Source organism: Ambystoma mexicanum, chromosome 5q (genome assembly GCF_040938575.1).
Source record: "Ambystoma mexicanum isolate Mex_15411 chromosome 5q, UKY_AmexF1_1, whole genome shotgun sequence".
NCBI lineage: Eukaryota > Metazoa > Chordata > Amphibia > Caudata > Ambystomatidae > Ambystoma > Ambystoma mexicanum.
The window spans coordinates 1,285,346,010-1,285,368,216 of NC_090933.1; the positions used below are offsets into that span (position 1 = coordinate 1,285,346,010).

Sequence of the window (22,207 nt, forward strand, 5' to 3'; positions counted from 1 at the left end):
ACGCAATAGTCACTGGCTCCTCTGCTCGATACGCTCTGCCCTGGCTTTGCCTCGCCCAGGTGTCCCCCTGCACAGTGGACCTGCCCGCATCCGTGCAATCTACTTGGGGTGCTCTGGGCCACGCTAGCCACCCACATCTCCACTCTGGGGGGACTCCTGGCCAGGGGTCTCCCGGTGCCTGCTATAACCTACATTGCTGCTCCTAAGCCACAGCCTGTCCATCTCATCGGCAGTGTACAGGGCTGGGTGGTGCTTTCTCCCACCCCTCCTACAGACTCGCCTGGATAATGAAATCTGGGTCCTTGCTCTAATAGAGGCCATTGGGCACCACCACCCTCAACCCCTGTGTCATCCACGCCCGAGGCCCTCAGACTGCGCCTTCCGCGTCACCTGGGGCAAGCTGAACCCCCGCAGGCTACACCAGCAGCCACAAGCCTTACACATACGGGTCCACAGTCGCTGGCCCCCCCTGGAGGACCACCTGCTCTACATCACGCCTTGCTTACTGCCCTACGTGTTGTACGGTCTGAGCTCCCCCCACCTTTTTTCTTGAGCTGCTGTGATCCCCCCCTTATCCCATTGGAACTCCAATATCGCCAAGATGACCAAGGGGGCCGCAAAGAAACAGGGCTCCATCAATATGTTTGCGACGACGCCGGTGAGATCGCCAGAGGAAACCACCGAGCAGGCCCCCACTGCGTCATCATCCGCCACAGCTCCGGAGTCTCAAAATATGATGGACTTTATCCGTGAGGGCTTCACCGCACTCCACTCCAAACTAGACAACATGAACGGCACTATAGCCTCTATCAAGGCCCACATTGAGCGGACAGATAGCCGGGTGGCGGAGGTCGAGACACGGGTGGGCTCCGCCGAGGATGCGTTGGGTGCCCTACGTTCTGAGGTCGTCGCTCTATCCAACCGAGTCCTCGATGTGGAGAAGAAGAACGAGGACTTGGAATCCCGATCAAGGCGCAATAACCTCCGAATTATCGGTGTTCCCGAGAATGAGGTTCATGAATCAATGGAAGATTTCGTTGAACACACATTACTGACACTCCTCGACTCACCCAAGCTCTCCCCACAATTCACCATAGAGCGTGCACACCGAGCCCTGACGGCTAAACCCAAGCTTGGTGCTCCTCCTCGGCCCATCATAGCCCGTGTGCTGAATTTTCGTGACTGCGATGTCCTCCTCAAGGCCGAGAGACTCAAGGGTGAGCTCCTACTGGGCGGCGCAAGGGTCCATCTTTACCCAGACTTTTCGATGGCCGTCCAGCGTGAACGCAAGACTTTCCTAGCGGTCAAGCACAGGCTGCGGGACCACTCAATTAAATACGCCATGCTCTATCCCGCCAAACTTCGCATAGAACATGCCAACCGGGTGTTCTTCTTCACGCTCCCAGAAGAGGCCTCCAGGTTGATTGATGAACATTACCCGGGCTGATACCCCTCCTCTGATCACGGCTCTACAGTTATCCTTCAGCCCCGTTGAGGAGGGCCCAAGCCCGGCCATCTTCCTGTATTGGGGACATACTGGTTCTCTATTTTGTAATCTGCTTAGATTGTTTCATCTTTACGAATATGTGCCACATCAACATGTGCAAAAACCCCGTCCAAGTTACGTGCAAATTTCCACTGTTGGCACCTTTTGTTTCACTTGGACCTGCCGCCGCCCAGAGAGACGCGGCCAATCCGGCCTACAGGCCCCCAGGCGCTGATGCCCTTCGTTTGGTTTTGGTTGAGGGGTTTTGGGATTGCCATCCCTCTGTTTGGGGGAGGGATGTAGGTGGGAGTGGGACATGTTGGGGATTATGTTACTAAAAGTTTGACGTTGGCAGCAAAGGCGGACCGCGGGGTGATACTCAGTGACTGTTTCCGCAGGGCTACTAAACTGGCCCATTGGTCATCGACATTTTTTCTGATACAATCATCCCTGCATCAATGTTTGGGAGTGACTTGACCTTTATGAGCTGGAATGTACGGGGGTTGGGTAATTACAAAAAGACGAGGCAGCTCCAGCTGCAGGCTGAGCGTCATGGGACCAAGGTTCTTTTTTTGCAGGAGACACATGCCCGCACGGAACAGTGTTTGAGATTTGCCAAAACATGGGGCCCCCATAGATTATCCACCGATTTCTCTTCCCAAAGCCGGGGGGTCATGACTCTCATCCATAAGAGTCTCAAGTTCACTCTTATCTCTTCACAAATTGACCCCCAAGGCAGATACATACTGCTTCATGCCACACTTCAAAACAAGGAGATAGTCCTGCTGAACATTTATGGCCCTAATATAGATCACCCTGATTTCTATGTACAGGTCGCGTCCCTCCGCGATGGCTTCCCCCTCGTCCCCATCCTCTGGGGGGGTGATTTCAATACAATTTTTGATGTAGCCCTCGATAGATCTGGGTCCAGGCCCCGTCAACTTTCCAGGGCAGCCTATGCTGCACTTTCATCCCTACCCCGTCTCGCCATGGTTGATGCATGGAAGTTCTTCTACCCGGATTCTCGTGTTTACTCTTTCTACTCCTCAGTCCACGATTCCTATTCCCGTATTGATAGATGGGTAATCTCCAACGAATTGGTTAAGAATGTCATACAGCTAATGATCCTTCCCAGAACCCTGTCTGACCACTCTCCGGTAACCGTCACCATAGGTTGGGGGCCGGATCCCGGCCGATCTCGATGTTGGAGGTTGAAACCCCTCTCCCTTCTGGATCCAGAGTTTTGCTCCGAGCTCGAGGTATCTATTGAGGATTTCTTCGAGGCGAACACGGGCTCGGTAGCATCACAGGCCACTCTATGGGAGTCCTTTAAGGCTTATATTAGAGGGATAGCGCTGTCAAAGGAGAATGGTGTCCTTAAATCGATCCGGAGAGATCTCGCTGTGAGTGAATCCAAATTATTGATCCTGGAGGCTAAATGCTCACTCCACTCCACCCCGGGTACCCTGGCAGATATCGGGGTGGAGCTGGATACGTTCCGATCCCTTGCGGAGCGCGAACAAACATTTTTAGATAACCCTGGCATGGCGAGGAGATACGGGGAGGGTGAACGCCCTGGCCGATTTCTGACGAGACTGATCCGTCATGAAACGGGTTCCCCACATATACTTGGGATTGAGAGGTCTGACGGCTCTATGGCTGTCACCTCACAGGACATCAATACGGAATTTTTCACATTCTATGAAGCCCTATATTCCAACTCTGATGAGGTGTCAGCGGTGGAGATCGATTCCTTTCTCGATACCCTTCCTTTGTCGACTCTCTCTCCGGAGACCGCGGGCTCCCTTGATTCCCCACTCACGCTCGAGGAGCTCTCTGATGCTATGGACTCCTTATCCTCGGGGAGAGCCCCTGGCTCGGATGGTATCCCAGTTGAATTTTATAAGCGCTAATAAATCACTATTGCTTCCTCACCTTTTGGCTCTCTGGGAGGAATCGGTGGAGGCCGGTGTATTTCCCCCTTCACTCCGCGAAGCCACAATTACAGTATTACTTAAATCTGGTAAATCCCCCTCGCAATGCGGTTCCTACCGCCCGCTCTCACTTATAAATTGCGATGTCAAAATCTACGCCAAGGTACTGGCACTCCGGTTGGCCCCATTTTTACCATCTATCATCCACCCAGATCAGGGGGGCTTCATCCCAGGTCGCTCTACCTCTCTGAACCTAAGGCGTCTCTTTAATATAATTAATAGAGTAAACCCCGAGACACAAGCGGTGGCTACCACGCTTGACATGCAAAAAGTGTTTGATTCGGTTTCATGGAGGTATTTGTGGCGGGTCCTCGAGAGCTATAAATTTGGCCCCTCCTTTCTTTCCTGGGTTAGATTGCTTTACTCTGATCCGGTGGCTAGGGTCCGCACCGACGGCCGTTGCTCCCCTCTCTTTAAGATCGCCAGGGGGACAAGACAGGGATGCCCCTTCTCTCCTCTGATCTTTGCTATAGCAATAGAGCCTTTTGCCGATATGCTCCGCCAATTTCATGCGCATAGAGGTCTCCGCACTGCGGGCCAGGCGGACATAGTGTCCCTATATGCTGATGACACACTGTTGTTTATTCGCTCTCCCTCCATCAACTTACCCCCAATACTGGAGGACATCATTCATTTTGGCCGAATCTCGGGCCTTAAGGTGAATTGTTCGAAATCCACACTCTTCCCACTCACGGAGTGCACTCTCCCCCCCACCCCCCCGACACCCAGGGGTTCACATGGGCTCATTCTACGATTACCTACCTGGGGATAGAGGTAACACGCCATCAAGCGCTGACCTTCAGGGAGAACTACCAGAAGTATCTTACACATCTGTCGTCTAAAGTCCTAGTCTGGGACAAACTCCCGATATCCCTCGCAGGCAGAATTGGTCTACTGAAAATGGTTGTGTTGCCCCAACTACTTTACAGGTTCACCAATATTCCCTTGTGGCCAGGGGAGGGCTTCTTCCGTGAGCTGACCCGCACTGTCAATTCCATTCTTTGGCACACTTGGCGCCCCGAATTTCCTCAAATACTGGCTGGTATCCCAAATCCAATATACATCCTACTGCTTTAACACAACGGTCCCCTCCCCACATGTTAGACTCGAGAAACTTGCGGTCTGCGACCGCGACATCCGCTCCCTGGTGATACAACCCGCCCCCCTGGAGCTGGACTCGCAGTGCCCGGTTGCCTGCACATCCTTGGCATTGGCGAAAACATGGAGGCTGACCGGAACTGCTTACGCCTTTCATGGCAACCTCTCTCCCTGGAACTTCCTTCCAGGGGTCCCACGGGTGCCTCCGGCCATGGTTCGTCACTGGGCTGAAGCGGGATATGAGTTGCTGCGTGATGTGTTTGATCAGGGTATATTCGTTGAATGGCCTGACCTCCCATTGTCTTTAAGAAGTGGCCAGTGTGTATGGCTCCAATATTCGTCCCTTCGTAGGACCCTTAAACGTAATTACCAGATGTTCCCAGCATTACCACCGGACGACCCTGCCATCGAGGAACTCACCTCCCCCTCGCCCACTAGAGGTAAAATATCTAGACTATACACTATGCTGCAGTCCAGATCTGTTCCAGAGTTCACTAAACTGAAGCGAGCGTGGGAGGCAGACCTTGGTGTTGAAATGTCGGATGAGCGCTGGGCACACATATGCGAACGCATACACCGGGAGTCTTTCAACTCCCGTTTCAAGCTGATTCAGTTTAAAGTACTACATAGGTTCCACTACACCCCGATCAGATTACACCACATGTCCAGTGATCACCCCTCTAGCTGCCCTAGATGCGGTCAGGATGCTGCCGATTACATCCACATGATTTGGTCCTGTCCCCGCCTCTCACAGTTCTGGGAGGCAGTTTGTTCGACGGTATCTGCTATGCTCGACCACCCCATCAATCCCTCCCCGGGGGTATGTCTCTTCCATGACCTCCCAGGCCTCTCCCGGAATTCCAAAAAACTAGCTGGCCTCTGCATGCTTCTCGCGGTACGATCCATCCTACTTTGCTGGCTTCGCCCCTCACCTCCCACACATGCCCAATGGCTAAGAGCGGTCACGTGGGCCTCAGACTCTGAGGAAGCCTGGTCTCAGCTACAACCCACTCACTACAGGCCTAGGAATATCTGGCTCAGATTCCGATCTTATTTGTCCGACCTGAATACGACACCGGATACATCTCCCCCAGCTGCCTCCCCCCACTAACTCGAGTCCTCACCCCTATCATAGCTCTCTGTCATCCTGCCCATGTTATAAAAATGCCCAATGGTGGGGGCGTGGCTTGGAGCGCCATCGATGTGGTCGCTCCCTTGAGGCCGCCCGTGGGATGTCCGCCGCCGCCGCCAAATTCAAGCGGTTCTGGCCGAGTATCCAAGTCGCCAATGACATCTACGGCGATCGGAACCGATGAGGCACAACCTGGCTTACAATGATCTTCGATCGCAGCTGCGTTCGCCTAGAACTTAGCGACCGCACCGCTCACCCGCCACCATTTGAAGAAACCAAGATGGCGGCCGCACCGGAACTTAGCAATACACTGCGACCCTGATGGCGATGGACCTCAGGGGGACCGAAGGGGAGCGGCAGACGGAGGTTACTTGGCGAACAGACGAGAACTTATCGGGGGTTGCACTCGGCCGGGCCGACAGAGGTAACACGGAGGCCACGAGATAAGCCCTGAGAGCCGTCCAGAGAAGCCCAACCTCGCGGGCACTCCTTTCCCGTACCTCTCGGTACTTCCTGGGGCGCCCCGGCCCACCCATCCAGTCACAGCTTTGGCCTCGCCGCAACCTTTCCAGCCTAAACCGCTAAACACGATCATAATGGCTAGGCAAGCAAAGGTTGGCAAAGGGGCAGATATCTCCACCATGCTCGCTATGCTAGACAAAAGCAGGAAGCAGGAGCCTCCCAAACTCACTCCGCAGAAACAACAAGAGGACGGGGGATCTCTCGCCACCAAAGGGGACCTGATAGCTTTCATGGTGGACATCAAGTCGGAATTCCGCTCATGCCTATCGGAACTCACCACCAAAATTGAACAGACGGACCAAAGGGTTACAGAGGCCGAACAAAGGCTCAGAGAAATCGAAGACCACTCACGGGATCACGCCACCACTCTAGGGGAAATGCGAAAAGCCATTGACTCCCTGCATCAGAAATGCGAGATCCTGGAGTTTAAGCAGGAGGACCTGGAAAACAGGGCGCGCCGCAACAATCTCCGCATCCGGGGGGTCCCGACCTCCGTCCCCGACCACAAGTTAGCGGACTACGTGGGGTGCTTCTTCGAGGCCCTCCTCCCAGACCTGGATAAATCTCAGCTCTTGCTAGATCGCACCCACAGAATTCGCCCATGTCGCGGGGCGGTCTCCGACCCCCCCCCCAGATGTTATCACAAGGGTCCACTTCTTCACAACCAAGGAAGCGATCTCGGCGATCAGCCGCCAAGGGGAGGAAATTACTTTTCAGAGTACGCCACTCCAAATATATCAGGACCTCTCACCACTCACCCTTCAGAAAAGAAGAGCACTCCGACCACTGGCACTGTTCCTCCAGGAGCAACAAGTCCGCTACAGATGGCTGTTTCCGGCGGCGCTACAATTCACATACAAAGGCACCTTACGCCGGATCAGCCACTTGGAGGACGCGGAGAGAATCATGCATCCATCCTCGCCCCAGGACCCCTCCACACCAACCCCCGAGGGTGCTGAGGCCCCTGGGCCGCTTTCCTCCCCGAAACCTAAACGTACGCCATGGTCATCAACCTTGCGGATCAACAAAAAGAAATGAACAATGGCGCCCCCCGTACCTCCAGGTTCCAGTTATACCCCTCCCTGGCCTCCTCAGTCTAGGCCTAAATTCGGATCCGCCACATAACGATTCATCTGACGACTGACGAGGGCGGAGACGGCGGACCATGCCCACGGTTCATACCCACTCCAAGGACACTTCCCAACTTTCGTTCCTTGGACACCCACGGTACTCGATACACGATGGGACAAACGGCCCTGTTGGCCAAGGGTAGACCCCTACCTACAACGTCGGTCTACCCACCAGTTAAAGTTGCAGCCCCCCGTTGGGGCTTTGCGTTAAAACCTCAAGTGCAGGATAGTACTACAAGATCTTGTGACAAACATGGCAGCTGAATCATCGACCCTGACCCCCCCCCAATTCACGGGGTAGAGAATGGGACACCTCTGGACCACCAGGTTCTACGAATCCTCTCCCTAAATGTTAATGGACTAAACTCCCCCACCAAACGAAAGGCAATTTTATTAAAGCTCCAGGACGAAAACGCCGCGATAGCCATGCTCCAAGAGACCCACGTGTTGCCAGCGGATGTAATCCGGCTTCGCTCTCAATCATTTCCGCTTCAATTTTTCGCCTCCGGCTCAAGCAAAAAGGGAGGTACGGCGATTCTCTTTAGAAAAGACTTGAACCCACAAATCCTGGAAACAAAAACATGCTCGGAAGGCCGATACACAGCAGTTAAAGCCTCCTGTTTGGGGACCTGTACACCTTCATCTCAGTATATGCCCCTAACTCGGGACAAGCACTCTTCTACGACTCCTTGGGCGCGACCCTCGCTAGCTTTGTGGAGGGCCAAACAATCGTCGGAGGGGACTTCAACGGGGTTCCCGATCCCACTAAGGACAGGTCACACCCCCCAAATCCAAGCGATTTCGCCCAAGCTCTCAGCCTCCTCCGGTTGTTCAGGTCTCTGGAGATCGTGGCGGGTGTTTCACCCCGATGAAAGAGACTACTCCTTCTACTCATTTGTTCACCGCACTTTCTCAAGGATTGACTTATTTCTGATCTCCCCACACACCTTTCCCTCAGTCAAAGAGGTCTCCATTGGCACGAGGGCCATGTCTGACCACGCTCCAGTGTTCTTGGAACTCCGGGTTCAGGACCCCAAACTTAATAGCCCCCGCAAATGGTCTCTGTATGACCCGATCCTCAATGACATGGCTACAAGGGACAAAATCGCGTCAGAGATTAAAAACTTCTTTGACGAAAATCCAGCCTCAGACACCTCAGTGGCAAATAACTGGGATGCCATGAAGGCAGTGATCAGGGGCTCTCTCATTGCTCAGGGGGCGGCCTACCACCGAAACAGACGCCAGACTCGAATTGCTTTAGAGGACGAGCTACGGGAGGCTGAGGCAATCCACAAGGAAAAAGGCTGGTCCCCGAAGACACAACGGATCATGCGAATGGCGAGGAAGAAGCTTGAAGCCCACTACGCGGAAAAAACCGCCCTAATGATGGCAAAAGCCAAACAATCTTACTACGCAAAGGGCAACAAAGCGAATAGGTTCCTGGTGGCCAAACTAGCCAAACGGAGACGCATCAACACGATTGCAGGCCTACGGGATCCTGAGGGGGTCACTCAATACTCAGAGCCCGAAAAACAACAGCTGGCAACAGACTACCTGACCCAAATCATGAAGGCAACCCCTCGTGACCGACCGCAACAGGTGGAATACCTACGGAAAGCAGCGGTTCCCCGTCTCGCCAACACGACGAGAGACGAATTAGAGGAGCTCATCACGGGAGAGTAGGTCGAGGAGGCCATCAAGTCGCTTAAAACACGAGCCCCAGGTCCAGACGGCTTCTCGACCAGATTCTATAAACTTTTCAGGCCACAACTGACCCCCCACCTGGTGAACCTGTTCAACTCCTTCAGGGACACAGGCGCGGTCACCCCATCGATGCAGGAATCAACCACCATCCTCCTGCCCAAACCGGGAAAGGACCGAAGGAGTCTAGCCTCCTACAGACCGATAGCACTCTTAAACATTGATGCCAATATATATTCAAAGATCCTGGCAAACCGCCTGAACCGCGTGCTCCCGAAGAGCATTCATCCCGACCAAGCAGGCTTCATCCTCCATCGATCCGCGGGAGACAACATACGAAGAACTCTGAACCTGGTGGACCTCGCCTCTCGGAACTCCCAAAAGCTGGTCTTAGTGGCTCTGGACGCAGCTAATGCATTTGATCGAGTTGATTGGCCCTTTATGAAACTCACCCTAGAGGCCTTCGGACCAACCTTTCAGTCAATGGTGTTGGCCAACTATAAGAGCCCAAGTACGAGTCTAAGAATTAATGAGCACAGCTCAGCTCCGATCCCCCTATCATGCGGAACCCGGCAGGGCTGCCCGCTATCACCCCTACTCTTCGCTCTCACCATGGAGCCTCTGGCCCAAAGGATTAGGGGAAACGATCGAATTAAAGGGCTACAGGTTGGCCCCAACCAACATAAAATCGCCCTATATGCGGACGATGTCCTACTCACGATCTCGGAAGCCCAATCATCATTGAGACAGGCAATACGAGAACTTACCATCTATGGTGAGGTCTCCGGCTTCACTATAAACTTTGATAAATCCTCGGCCATGGGCGTCGGGCTCACTCCAGCAGAACGGGAGCCACTGGTGGCGATGTGCCCGATGACATGGGTGAAGAAGGCCATCCCCTACCTGGGGGTCCACATTCCGGATTGTCCAAGAGACACATACAAAGCTAACTTCCCCCGGCTGCTGAAAGAACTGGAAGGTGACCTGAAACGGTGGGAGACCCAAGAGATCTCACTGCTGGGGCGCATCACAGCATGCAAGATGAACCTACTACCGAGGTTCCTATACACCTGCGCCTCACTCCCAGTAGCGATCCCCACACCAAACCTCACGGACATCCAAAGGAAAATGCTGAAATTCATCTGGAAAGGTAAGAGAGCGAGAATTCCTCTCAAAACGATGCTGGGGGGCTCTAAGCTAGGAGGTCTGGGGGTCCCGGACTTGAGGGCCTACAGTGTGGCAGCTCAACTAGCACAATTTCAGGCATGGCAGATCGTAACAAACCGCCCCAGGTGGGTGGAGCTGGAACAATCACAAACACCTTTACCCTTGCGATTCCTGCCACACGTTTCGCCCCCCCTTAGAACACACTGGGGAGACCTCCTCCTGTCAACCAAACACACCCTTAGCTCCTGGGACTGGGCTTTAAAGCAGAAGGGAGTGCCCAGAGGACCGGGCCCACGCTCGCCGGTCTTCCATAACCCATCTTTCTCACCCGGAGCGGACCTTCGCAATTTCCGGAATTGGATAGAGGGCGGGCTGGAGACCATAGACCAGCTATATATGGGAGGGACTCCCCTCACCTTCGCCCAATGTAAGGAGAAGTTCCAACTTCAGGAAAGGGACAGATTTACCTATATCCAGCTGCGCCACTGGTGCTCGCACCCCCAGACTCTGCAGGCAGCAACTCGCCCGCCCACCGCCCTGGAGCTAACACTGGGGGATCTTCCAACTCGAGGCAGGGTATCCACCCTATATAGGCGCTTCTTGAGAGACTTCCTGTCCACAAAAACCCGCAGCATGGGGAGGCGGACCTGGGCCATCCGATCGAGGACCAAACCTGGGTAGACATCTGGACCAGAACGCACACCTCCTCCACGTGCGTTACCAATAGGGAATGTGCGTACAAGGTGCTCCACCGATGGTATTACCCACCCCTTCGACTCCACCACATGAACCCACAGGTAGATCCTGCCTGCTGGAGGGGATGTGGTCACCCAGGCTCTTTCTTTCACATGTGGTGGACTTGCCCAAAGATACAACAGTTCTGGAGGACATGCCTAGAGACCATCGCACAAATCACAGGGAAGGTGATCCCTCTAGAACCTGAACCAGTCCTGCTGGGGGCCCCGATCCCCTCGATTTACCCACGCTCCGCGTCCAAGTCTAAACTATTGACACATTGCCTTCTGGCGGGGAAAACTGTGTTGGCCAGGACCTGGAAATCCCCAGAAGGACCTCACATAGCCCAATGGTGGTCTAAACTCTGGGACATCCTGATCGCGGAGAAGGTCACGGCAGCACAGGCAGGCACGCTCCACCGCTTTCAGAATGTCTGGAGCCCGGTGCTGGAATACGACCAGCGCTTCCCCGCCCAGACGTACAAACCGACCAGGGCCCGATGGATCTTGCAACATCAAGTGGATCCGGGAGAAGGCATATAAACCCTAGGGGGCGGACCGGACATCGCGGACTGATAATTCGGCCTCCAAACATGGGGGTGAGAGAAGCCAGAGGGAGGAGGGAAAGAAGATACCCGATGGGGGGAATAAGGACTGGGGATTGAAGGACTTGAATACGCATTGCTTTTGATATGTCATGTTTTGTATATTTACCATCCTGCCTTGATTTAAAATAAACAAAGTTAAAAAAAAAATGCCCAATGGTTATGTTTATATATGAAGCAACCTCTTTATGTCTATATTGGGTACATTTGTATTCATATTGTAATTGCCTGGCGCTGTTCGCCTGTGTTTTGCTGCCACGCTGAATAAAAAAAAGTTTAAAAAAAAAAATAACAACCACACACTTGTCATGTTTTGACAGCAAGATCACGCACAATGTCAGTCATTTCCAAATGACACCCAGCTCCCTCAAATCAGTGCAGGCCCCCTTCATTTAACAACCCGACCAAGCCCATGTTGTGATACCCAAGTCAACTAAACATGACCTGGGAAGTCTTCTTTGTCCTTGCGTGCCAATCACCACTAGAGGTACCTTCATAGCCCTTCATCAATCAAAAACTGTGCAGATGTTTTCTCAACTTTCAATTCTTCTTTGAAACTTCCCTGTTACATTACACATCATTTTTTTTTTATTAGTTCCAAAGCTTTTACCTTCTAGTAACAGCTGGATGTCTTCTTGTAGGGGTCCTAGAAGAGATGCGTGCTGGACACGGCAGGAGAAGTTGAGGTGGGCATCGCTGTCTGCTGGTAGGAGTGCAACAGTGCTGTTAATCCTGAAGGTGCCATTTGCATACTGCTGGGGTTTGCTTGTGCTGGTCCCTGGCAGGATCTGCCCATCTCTCAGCCAGGCGATATCGATCTCCACCGGGTAGAAACCAAGCACACAGCATCTCAGAAAGGCTTCCTTGCCTATAATGGCTTCTCTCTGCGGAATGAAAATCTCTGGACGGGCTGCAAGAGAGGGCAGGTGTCAACTGTGTTAGCCAAGCTTTCTAATTCTGTTTGGTCTTTCTTTACTGACTATTGTCCAAGTGCAAACAACGTATTCTTTCAATGCATGTTTCGACCAGAGAAATGTCTGCCCTACTGCCAACTCATCATGCCTATCACATTTAACAGAGCTAAACTCATTAACAGGAAGGCAAAGCCATTGACTGTTACCGTTTTGAAAAGATTGTTTTCTATAATTTATTAATGACATTACAAACTTTGGGTTGACCTGGTTAACTTTGTAGAGGTCAGGAGGCAGAAAAGAAAAGGGGAACAACCACAGGCCATGAACCCATTTTTGCTCTTTGACTCATTAAGCTGGAGCCGGTTTTTGGCCTCCAGTTGTTTATGGATACGAACACTCTCCTGGGGATAGGGGATAAGTAGGAAAATTGAGAGATCCCAATTTAAAGTTGAGTATCATTTGCGTATGATGGACAAATCAATCTCAGACTTGTCTAGAATTGGTTAATGTGAGTTCCGACAGAAACTGAATAAAAGAGAGGAAAAAGGGAACCGTGTGGGGCTCTGCAAAACAGCAAGTAGGAAAGAGGAAATTGCCTAAGGAGGATTTGCTGAGATCTATTTGACAAAAATGAGTACCACATCTTGGGGCATTTGCAGAAAGGTGATCCTCCGAGAGTGGATGCTCCAAGCAGATGCCATGGTCTACAGTATCAAAGACCGCCCACAGTTTGAGATGGCAGATCAAGGTAATGTGCCAATGTCTTTCCACAAAGAAAGCAGCACAACCTCTGTGCTGTGCTGTATTCGGGATGGAAACACGGCTGATTATTGTGAAAAAGAGGGTGACTGACTACGTATCTGGTGGATGACAAAGATTTTTAGTTTTTAGAAAAATTGCGGCAGGAAGGAAATGCATTTGTAGTTTGGAGGATGAGCTCTAAGGGTACAAAGATGGCATCTTTAAAACGGAGCGAATCCAGGTGTGTTAGAAATAGGCACAAAAAGTTGAAACCCTTGCATAAAGTGTTGTCTAGTGAGTGACCCCTATTGCGAGTGGCGTCAATCCCCAAAGAGACCAGGCTGGGTGATCTCATGAAGCGGTCCAGGACTTTAATCCTTTGCTGTCACTGTTGCCCTGGTGGATATTAAAAATTCAAACAGCAAGATGGTAATATTACCCTAACGGAATTTGAGCAACTCTTCTCGCTGCGATACTTCCTTCAGCGAAGCAGAAAAATGTACCAATTTAGGAATGTAAGGCAGAGATGGGTATTAGGCTGAAGAGTGATGATCAGGAGGCCACATCCCAGACTGACTAGTATGGCCACAATTTCTGTAGTCATTTTGAGAGCGCTGAAGAATCAGGATGGGAATGAAGGAGTCACTATAACAAGCCCCCGTCATTGCAGAATCCGGAGGCACTAGCCCAGATGCTGAGCAGCCGTCGATAAGGCCACAACTGAGGAACTTTGAAGCAGGCTCTTTTTGTTCGCGCCCCAGATCCAAGATTTATTGATTTGTGGAATGTCAACTAATTAATTTTCAAAATGTATCTTAAGATTGTAGCCATACAAACTTTAATTTTAGCCTGAAAGATGAACACTTGTGAAAGCATTGCTGAGCTTGAGCAGGTACATGCTCATATTCCACTGATCAATGACAAAAGGCGGCAGATGTTCATGATAAGGAGACAGCACCATCATGTCAATGACCTTTTCTGGAGACATTGATTTGGTACTAACATGAGGGGTTCCTGTCTACCAGGGCCTGGACTAGGACATCTAAACAGTGGTAGCCTCCATTTCATGCAAGACACCAACAAACGATTTCTCATCTTCTGTTGTTGTCTTACATATAATTAGGCCCATGGAATGAGGTTTTATGGGCACACCTACCCATGTGTTTGTATGCTCCATTTCATGCCTTGCCAAAATGAAACGTGGGGGTGGACCTCCGATCTCCATAACCTAAAGTAGACCCACTACTTAAGAAGTAAGTGCACGCTTGTCCGTAAAGCAGGTTTATTGTACAAACGGCGGGGAGCAGCTAGATGACTCTATGAATTGAAACTTGGCAGAGTCTTCTCGAAGCACACAAGTTTACACATTTTATACTTTTTGGAACAGTTAAAACACTCCCACATATTTTAATACAAGTCGTCCCGCATACATGATTCGTCCACCCTATACAAAGAAATCGAATTCCCCACAGTTCCCAGGGTCTCAGTGGACACATTTATGTATTTTTATTTTTTTGTTATTTATATAGCACTACGAACCCTCGGGCATCTGAGCGCTGCTTATTTCCCACAGTGTGTGGTGCTCATTTATCGACCTCAGAAGGATGAAAGGCTAAATTTGGCCTGCGACAGCAGGTTCTGCACTGATGTCAAAGCGAGCGCTCTACTCGCTGTGCTATCTGACCGGTTAGATTAGTGTTTTAACCACCATCTTCTTTCAACATACATTTGCATCAGCTCATATTTACAGCACACCCCTTTTTGAGATCTTTCCGTAGTTGGTAGGGACATTACATAGTTACAAATTCACACAAAAAACATAATACATTTCAAGTCCCAACTGGCTAGGGACCTCTCACCCCGAACATGATGCACATGGTCTTTGCACTTCAACAATATGAGGAAGGAAGAAGCAAAACAAGTTCCCTTTGAACTGGTGATAAATATCTTACCTGCCCAGAGTTGCTGGCATCCTTATTTCACACTAGTCTACATGACTACCATTTCAACACGCATAGCCTCTGGTCACATCCTGATCATTCCTGAGAACCTGAGCATAACCCATAAACCATATGTTCACTAAGCATCCCTTGCCTGAGTTTATTACTCAGCCCCAAACTGACCCTACCAGGTGGACGGATTTCCCTGGACAATGATTAACAGGCTCCCATGTATGTAGAAAGATTGCATGTCCTCTCCACAATAGTACCAAGTCGTTAAAAACTCGAGCATGGGCATAGCTGACCAGTTGATGTTATTGCAGCTGCCTGCTGCCTTCCCTCAGCCTGCAACCTTGCTCAACCAGCTTTCTCAGTCACACAGAGTTTATCTTGCCACCCTAGGTTTCTAGGCCTGCACAATCCCTAGCTATGAGATGACTCACAGCATACAGATTTGTGTATTCGCCATGTACCCCGTGTACCCCAAATGTCCCAAATACATGTATGTATGTCTGTGCATGTATGTTCAAAACTACTGCGTCTCCTCACAATCATTTCTCCATCTTCAAATCTCTTTTCTCACTTGCGCTTATGAAGCTCCTTGATGCCCAACTTTTAGGCACATTGTGGCACGCCACACACCTACAATGTTTTCCTATTTCATCAGCAGATTTGACATTACGTTTCTACATGTGTGCAATCTGAAATGTATCAACTAAACACAAAGTAACACTAATAGTAACACTTATCCCTTCCTTATTGACTACACTATATACATGCTAAATCTCAATATCACTGTCAACCCAGTAACCAATATGGTGCATGCAACGCAAACCCTTCTTTCCCATTGGAACCTTTATCGCCCACCCCAACAATGTCTATGGCTTTCGACACAGTTAGTCGGCACTATTTATGGAAGAAGTTGAAAGCTTTGGGATTGTCAGCCGGACTAATAACTATTTTAATTTACTTTCATGCAGGAAATAAACTTAAAATTAGATTAAACTGATGAGGTTGAACCCAGCAATGGTTTAAGACAGAATTGTGTTATGGCTCCTGCCTGCTTAACCTACATGCCAGTGAGTAAGGTGGCTTTGGCTCCTCAACAGGGAGGTTAGTTGGCTCGTGTTCACAGATGTCTTGCTGCTAGAGCACACCCCAATTGGGTTACAGCGACTCTTGAATACCTTTTCTGTATGCACGACCAAAAATGACCTAAGGCTGAATACTACAAAAACAAAAAATGATAAAGTTTGGTAATGCCAGATGCAGGAGATTTGAGAGCTCCATTCAGATAAATCACCAATTCACCCTTAAATTTGTATAACTTTTGTTGTCAAAGTTCTGTTTACCGTACACCGCAATGACGCCAGAAGTAGGTGTGTCCATGCTATATGCAAATCAACCCTATAGAAATAATATGTTAGGCCACCTTTTAATTTTGTAATTTACATCTTTGAAAACATGTCTTATGAGGGTTTACACATGTCTGGATTTATCCTTCCAATAATTACATTTAGGAGAAGTGCATGAAAATGAAGATTGAGGACATGAAGAGACAAGGGAGATGGGAGAGATATAGAGAGTTTCTTGGTTCCTAATCTGGAGGTCCTTACCTTGAGGATTCAATGTGACATATTCTTTTCTTTTTATTGGGGAATAAATGACAGAACACTCGTACATTCCTTCATCGTGGACTGTCACATTGGAAATCAGCAAACTTGCATCTCCGTTCTGTATCCCTGTCTCGTTGATGCTTGCCCGTGGCTCCAAGACTTTCAACCCATGAACAAACTTTAACAAGTCTTTTCCATTAAAGCTCCAGACGATCGCAAGGAACTTGAGATCCACTGTGAATTTGTCCACGGTGAAGGTGCACTCCAAGAGAGCATCAGATCCTAGTGTGGCCGTCACCGGAGAGATCACAGAGATCTTCAGTTCTGCACCTGAAAGAGGAAAGAGAGGCACTGAGAACAGGAGCATGCTTGGATAGTTAAAGCATCTCAGTTATGAAGAGCTCAAGCAACAGAGCTACATTTAGTATGTTGGTCAGATGGGTGGGTCATTATTAATAATACTGCTAAAGTTGTTATTACTGGTATTATAATACATGAAAGTCTAAAGTATCTGCAAAAAAGACTGTACATGTGTTTTTATTCGAGTTAAGTTATGACATAAATTCTAACCCACAATAAGAAAATGATCGTACTACTGAACTCTAAAAACTAATTACGGCTGCAATGTGATGACGCAACTCCTACGGCAAGAGTCAGCAAAGAGGGTGAAAGTCAACCCTCTGCCCAATTTCATCTGGCACTTGATGAAGTGCTTCATAACTTTTCAGAATCTTTTCTTAAGGGCTTTCTTTCTCCGACAATGCAATCATTAGTTAATAAGGAGACATTTATAGAAGTGTAAGCAGTACATTGTCTCTGGCAAATCTCAGATTCTGGTGTGCCAGGTGGTTCATTCTTTTATAAATTGTATCATTACAAAAACAAATGCTGCTCTTCATGGACACCGAGCATATGCCAGCCTTTTAAAGAGTCCTATTATTGCTATATCTATTTTAGGCATGTTAAACTTAAAATTAGTACAAGTGGACTGTGGAAGCCAACACAAAGGTAGGACTACACTTAAGTGGAGTGAGAGCACGTGGTTATATATCGCGTTTATTTTAGTTTTCTAATATTATAACTTTGGAAGCAATCGCATAGCATTATTGTATTGAATTGAATGTAAAATGTTCGGAACACAATTTATTTGCCCTGTTATTCGAGGAGACGTGCAGGTGTAGAGTCAATGGCATCAGTCATTTGAATTGGAAGTTCTTATTGGGCTCCACGTGGGGGTGGGTGGTTAATGCAGATCTCGTGCAACCCATTGTGTCCATCCCGACCCATTTTCCTAAAACACATTGATTGTTCATGTTAACTAAATTGAGACCAGGTATGGCTGACCAGAGCAAAAAGATAGATCTATTGAATTCAGAGGTTCAGTGTTTTTAATTGTTCAAAGTAGAATGCAAGCAGCAGCGAAAGAGGCATTACACAAAGTGAGGATTGAACCTACCATTTTAAGACCTACATTGTCATTCCATGTGTCCTGTAGGAATGTCACTATCACTCTTAGAGCCCATTGCCCATAGGGTTGGAGGTGGAGGGATGAAGATAGGCTATTTGGGGGGGGGGTGCTGGGAATGTAATAAAGCATGTTAAATATGAGTGTTTGTACAAACTGTAACAAATCAATAGCTTCAGCTGTGCTACCCACCAATCATTGGTCAGCTCGCAAAGTTACACAATCCCTTGATGCTCACAGGTGTAACAGATCATTGGTTTAATTTGAGCGCGACCCTTCTAAGAAGAAAGGCCCTTTGAGTGGCAAAATGGTGTTCATTCTCTGCAAAAGAAACTATTAAATATAAGGACATTTTCTAATTGTACTTATGTTGTAAACGGACTTTTAAAAATGCTCATTTCTAATGATCAATTCCAGTATATGCTGTAGTCATAATAAGAATGCAACATTGCCTTACTATCGTAATGGAACCACCGCCGGCTACCCCAGCTTCCATATCAGAGGAAGGGCGACTGGCATCTTCCTTGGAGACTATGCCGCTGCGGCACCCCCCGGAGTCAGTTTCCCTATGAGTCGTGGCATTGGAGCCTGGCCGCTGCGCATGCAGTGACGTCAGCACGCCCCCAGTCCTCCAGTGTCGAGCAGCTCATAAGCCGCTGGTTTCTTCAGCACAGTGTTCCTCAATGGATCTCCTGTTTCCTGAGTAGCGTGTTTTCTTGGTTCTTGGATTTCATTCTTTGTGCAATTGACCCAGACTGCCTTTAGTATTTTCCCTGGATTTGTTTGCCTTGGATTGATACTTGGATTTTGGACTTGGACTGCCTTTGGTTTTCCCTATTGGATTTTCCCTGGATTTGTTTGCCTTGGATAGATACTTGGATTTTGGACTTGGACTGCCTTTTGTTTTCCATATTGAATGTTCCCTGCATTTGTTTACCTTGGATTGATACTTGGATTTTGGACTTGGACTGCCTTTGGTTTTCCCTACTGGATTTTCCCTGATCTGGTTGCCTTGTATTTCGTGTTTGGGATTCCTCCTTTACTACTCCTTGCTCCTTGTGACCCCTGTAAAGCTTCCGCTTGAACCTACTTACCTTCCCTGCTCAGCTAAATTAGATTCATGGTGTGTTGCTGGGATTGGCGAAAGTCTGGAACCTTTCTGACTGCTTCTCCCTTCTCTTTCAGTTTCATGCAGGGGAACCTTTGGCACCCCTTTCTCGACCTTTTAAGGGTAAACAGTCAACCCCAGTTTCTGTCATCATCTGGGACACTTTTGTGGTCAGGAAGGTTTTGTCGTTACCAGGTCGAGTGATCCCTATGCTCAGAAATGAGAGGCAGACACAAAGTTGTCATGTTTTCAACATCAGACATCTTTATTAAAATATAGGGTTTGGATAAAGGCCTTTCTGTCCCTAGACTAAAGAAAGTTTCTCTGCCTAGGAAACTAATAATAAAGGTAAGTCTGTGTCTTTGTCCTAAAAATTATGCAAATTGTCCTTGTGTCCAAAACGTACCTGACCCTCATACTTGAAATGAAAAATTAAAGGTGAATGGTAAATGTCTCTGATTTTAATCTAGCAAAAAGTGTACATAAATCAAATATGAAAACAGAACATATAATCCTTGAACCCAGGGGTTGGTTCCCTTCCCTGGGATAATTTCAGGTAAGATAGTGAAAGTGTCTTTCTCAAACAATGATTCCTTAAGAGGAACAGAAATGTCTCTTTCACACAACACGTTCTTAAGGATGTCTCTTCTTCAGTAAAGTCTTTAGATCGCCTGGTGTACTCTCCTGCCAGATATCTTTTCACAATGTCTTTTCCTTTCATATGTTTTATATGGATTACCTGGTATACTCCTCTGCCAGGAATCCTTACCTCTGGGTCTTGCAGATCCCCTGGTATACTCTCCTGCCAGGTATCGTTCCCCCAAAAGGGCTCACTACCTGTTGTGCTTCTTTCAACATGACGTCCTACAATGTTCTCTTTCTCTTTTAGTATAACACAGTTGTATTTCTTCACTTTTTATACTTCATTGGCTTCAGGCACTACTTCTTACAACTTCCCCCATTTTGACATCTCATAGATGGAGACTTGTTCAAGTTCTGTTTGTTAACATCTTCACTAGTATTCATTTGCTTGTGGTAATGCTTGTTACAATTTTCCTCAAATTGACATCTCATTTAAAGAGACTTGTACAGATTTTGTTTTTCATCTTCTTCATTAATGTTCATCTGCTGATGATAATATTTACTCCAACTTTCCACATATTGACTTCCCTTATATGAGGATTTTTGTAAATTGTGTCTTTTTAATTTACTTGGTCGGTATTCAAAATAAGTGTTCAATTCTTCATTTGCCTGTCGACATGCCCCGCGATCCCCAACACCTATTGGCAGATTTACCAGTGTTTGATGGTGTTTCTGGACCAAAGTACGCTGCTGTGGCAACGTTTCGACTCTAGGAAGTCTTCCCCTGTTTTGCAGACCCTCATTTGAGTTCCCACGTGGGCTACGGATTCATTGAACGGAAGATAGCACAGGAGCAACATGCTGGTCTTGGAAGCAAGACCACACAGAGCAACAGAGGTTCAAATCCCGGATCTCCGTTTAGAAACCAAACTCAGGTATGGTATTTGGTGTGTTATAATAAAAACAATTAAATAAATAAATGGCCGATGGAACTGAGGCTGTTAATAAGACAGTGAGCCTCATTACAAGATTTGCGGAATGGGTGAACGGGCTCCGCTAATGGAGGCGGACCCGTTAAACCCATTCTGCAAAATTACGAGGTCCCCTCGTGGGACCCGGTAAGGACGCCTGGTAAAACAAGGTGTCATTACCAGTCCCACGAGGGGACCAGGGAGCTAACAACGGGGCGGTCGTACTCGGCCCGTTGTTAGCTCCCTGCACCCATTCCCGCTGAGCCCTATGGGGGCTCAAATAGGAATGGGGAAGGTCCGGGTTCCCTGTAGGGGGAATTACTGGGCCCTCCAAACTCGGAATGGCCTGGTAATTCCCCATTCAAGGAACCGCGACCCGGTTTTGAAGGCAGCCATGCCGCCAATAGCAGCATGGCTACCGCCAAAGCCGTAATGAGGCCCAGTGTCTCCAACAGCCTTGCTGCTGCTGTCTGTCTTACAGCCGTTCCTCCAAGGCATCCGCCGCATGTTTCATGTCACTCTGGTAAAGTATGCTCACAAGCGGTTGCTTGTAAGCATCGGTCTCTCCCAGCATGGCCCGTCTCCATAAGTCTGCTTTTGCCGTCGGTTCTGCTATCCGATTCGCCCACTCTGCATCTCTTTTCTCCTCTCCTTATTTGAAGATGTTCAACCTGTTTAAATGTCTGTGCTGCTGATTTCCATTGGGGCATGTAGTCCTCATGTTTAGCTTGGTGTTTCAATCAATCCACATCAACGACTTCTTCCTCTTCCTCGTCTCAGTACTTGAGGCTTTATGGGAGTTGAAGTCCATTTGTAGTTTTAGACTTTTTAAAGTTATATTGCACATGATCCACCATTACAATACCACCACCGGGGTCAGGGTCGGTAGCGGCTGCCTTCCCCTGGCCATGTGGGAGGAGATCATTACCAGTGAATCAGTGATGGCTCCTCAGGATTCATCACATACCCTTTCCCTAATGTTGCTTGTTTTCATAGCCCCTGTTGGGAACCAGGAAAGGAAATCCACATTACCCTGTTGTTTCCCTTTTTGATGTTCTACGGTGAAACAATAGGCTGTAGCATGATTTCCTTATTGAAGTCGGCTACCTTTAACACAGGTTCACTACACAAGATATGTTTCTGTTTATTAAGAATAACAATATTAATTATTTCCGATTGTACTCTTTCAAATGGCATTTTAGGTACATAAGAATTACCACAGATCTTTAAATCTGAAAAATATGTCTGTGATAAATGGGTTGTATGGTTAAATCTCTTAGCACATAATTTAAACTGGCACA

The 22,207-nt window shown here is 48.6% G+C and overlaps 1 protein-coding gene across 1 annotated transcript in view; it reads right to left on the bottom strand.

Annotated features, from left to right (window-relative positions):
• Positions 1-17,498, bottom strand: part of LOC138498391 (tapasin-related protein-like) — a 253,624-nt gene extending 236,126 nt beyond the window's left edge. Inside the window, exons 1-3 of the mRNA XM_069622163.1 lie at positions 17,426-17,498; positions 16,781-17,110; positions 12,180-12,479 (exon numbers count right to left, since the gene is read on the bottom strand). Coding sequence (XP_069478264.1) covers positions 12,180-12,479; positions 16,781-17,110; positions 17,426-17,498 — 703 coding nt within the window. The remainder of the gene's footprint in view (positions 1-12,179; positions 12,480-16,780; positions 17,111-17,425) is intronic.
• Between the last annotated feature and the right edge of the window lie 4,709 nt (positions 17,499-22,207).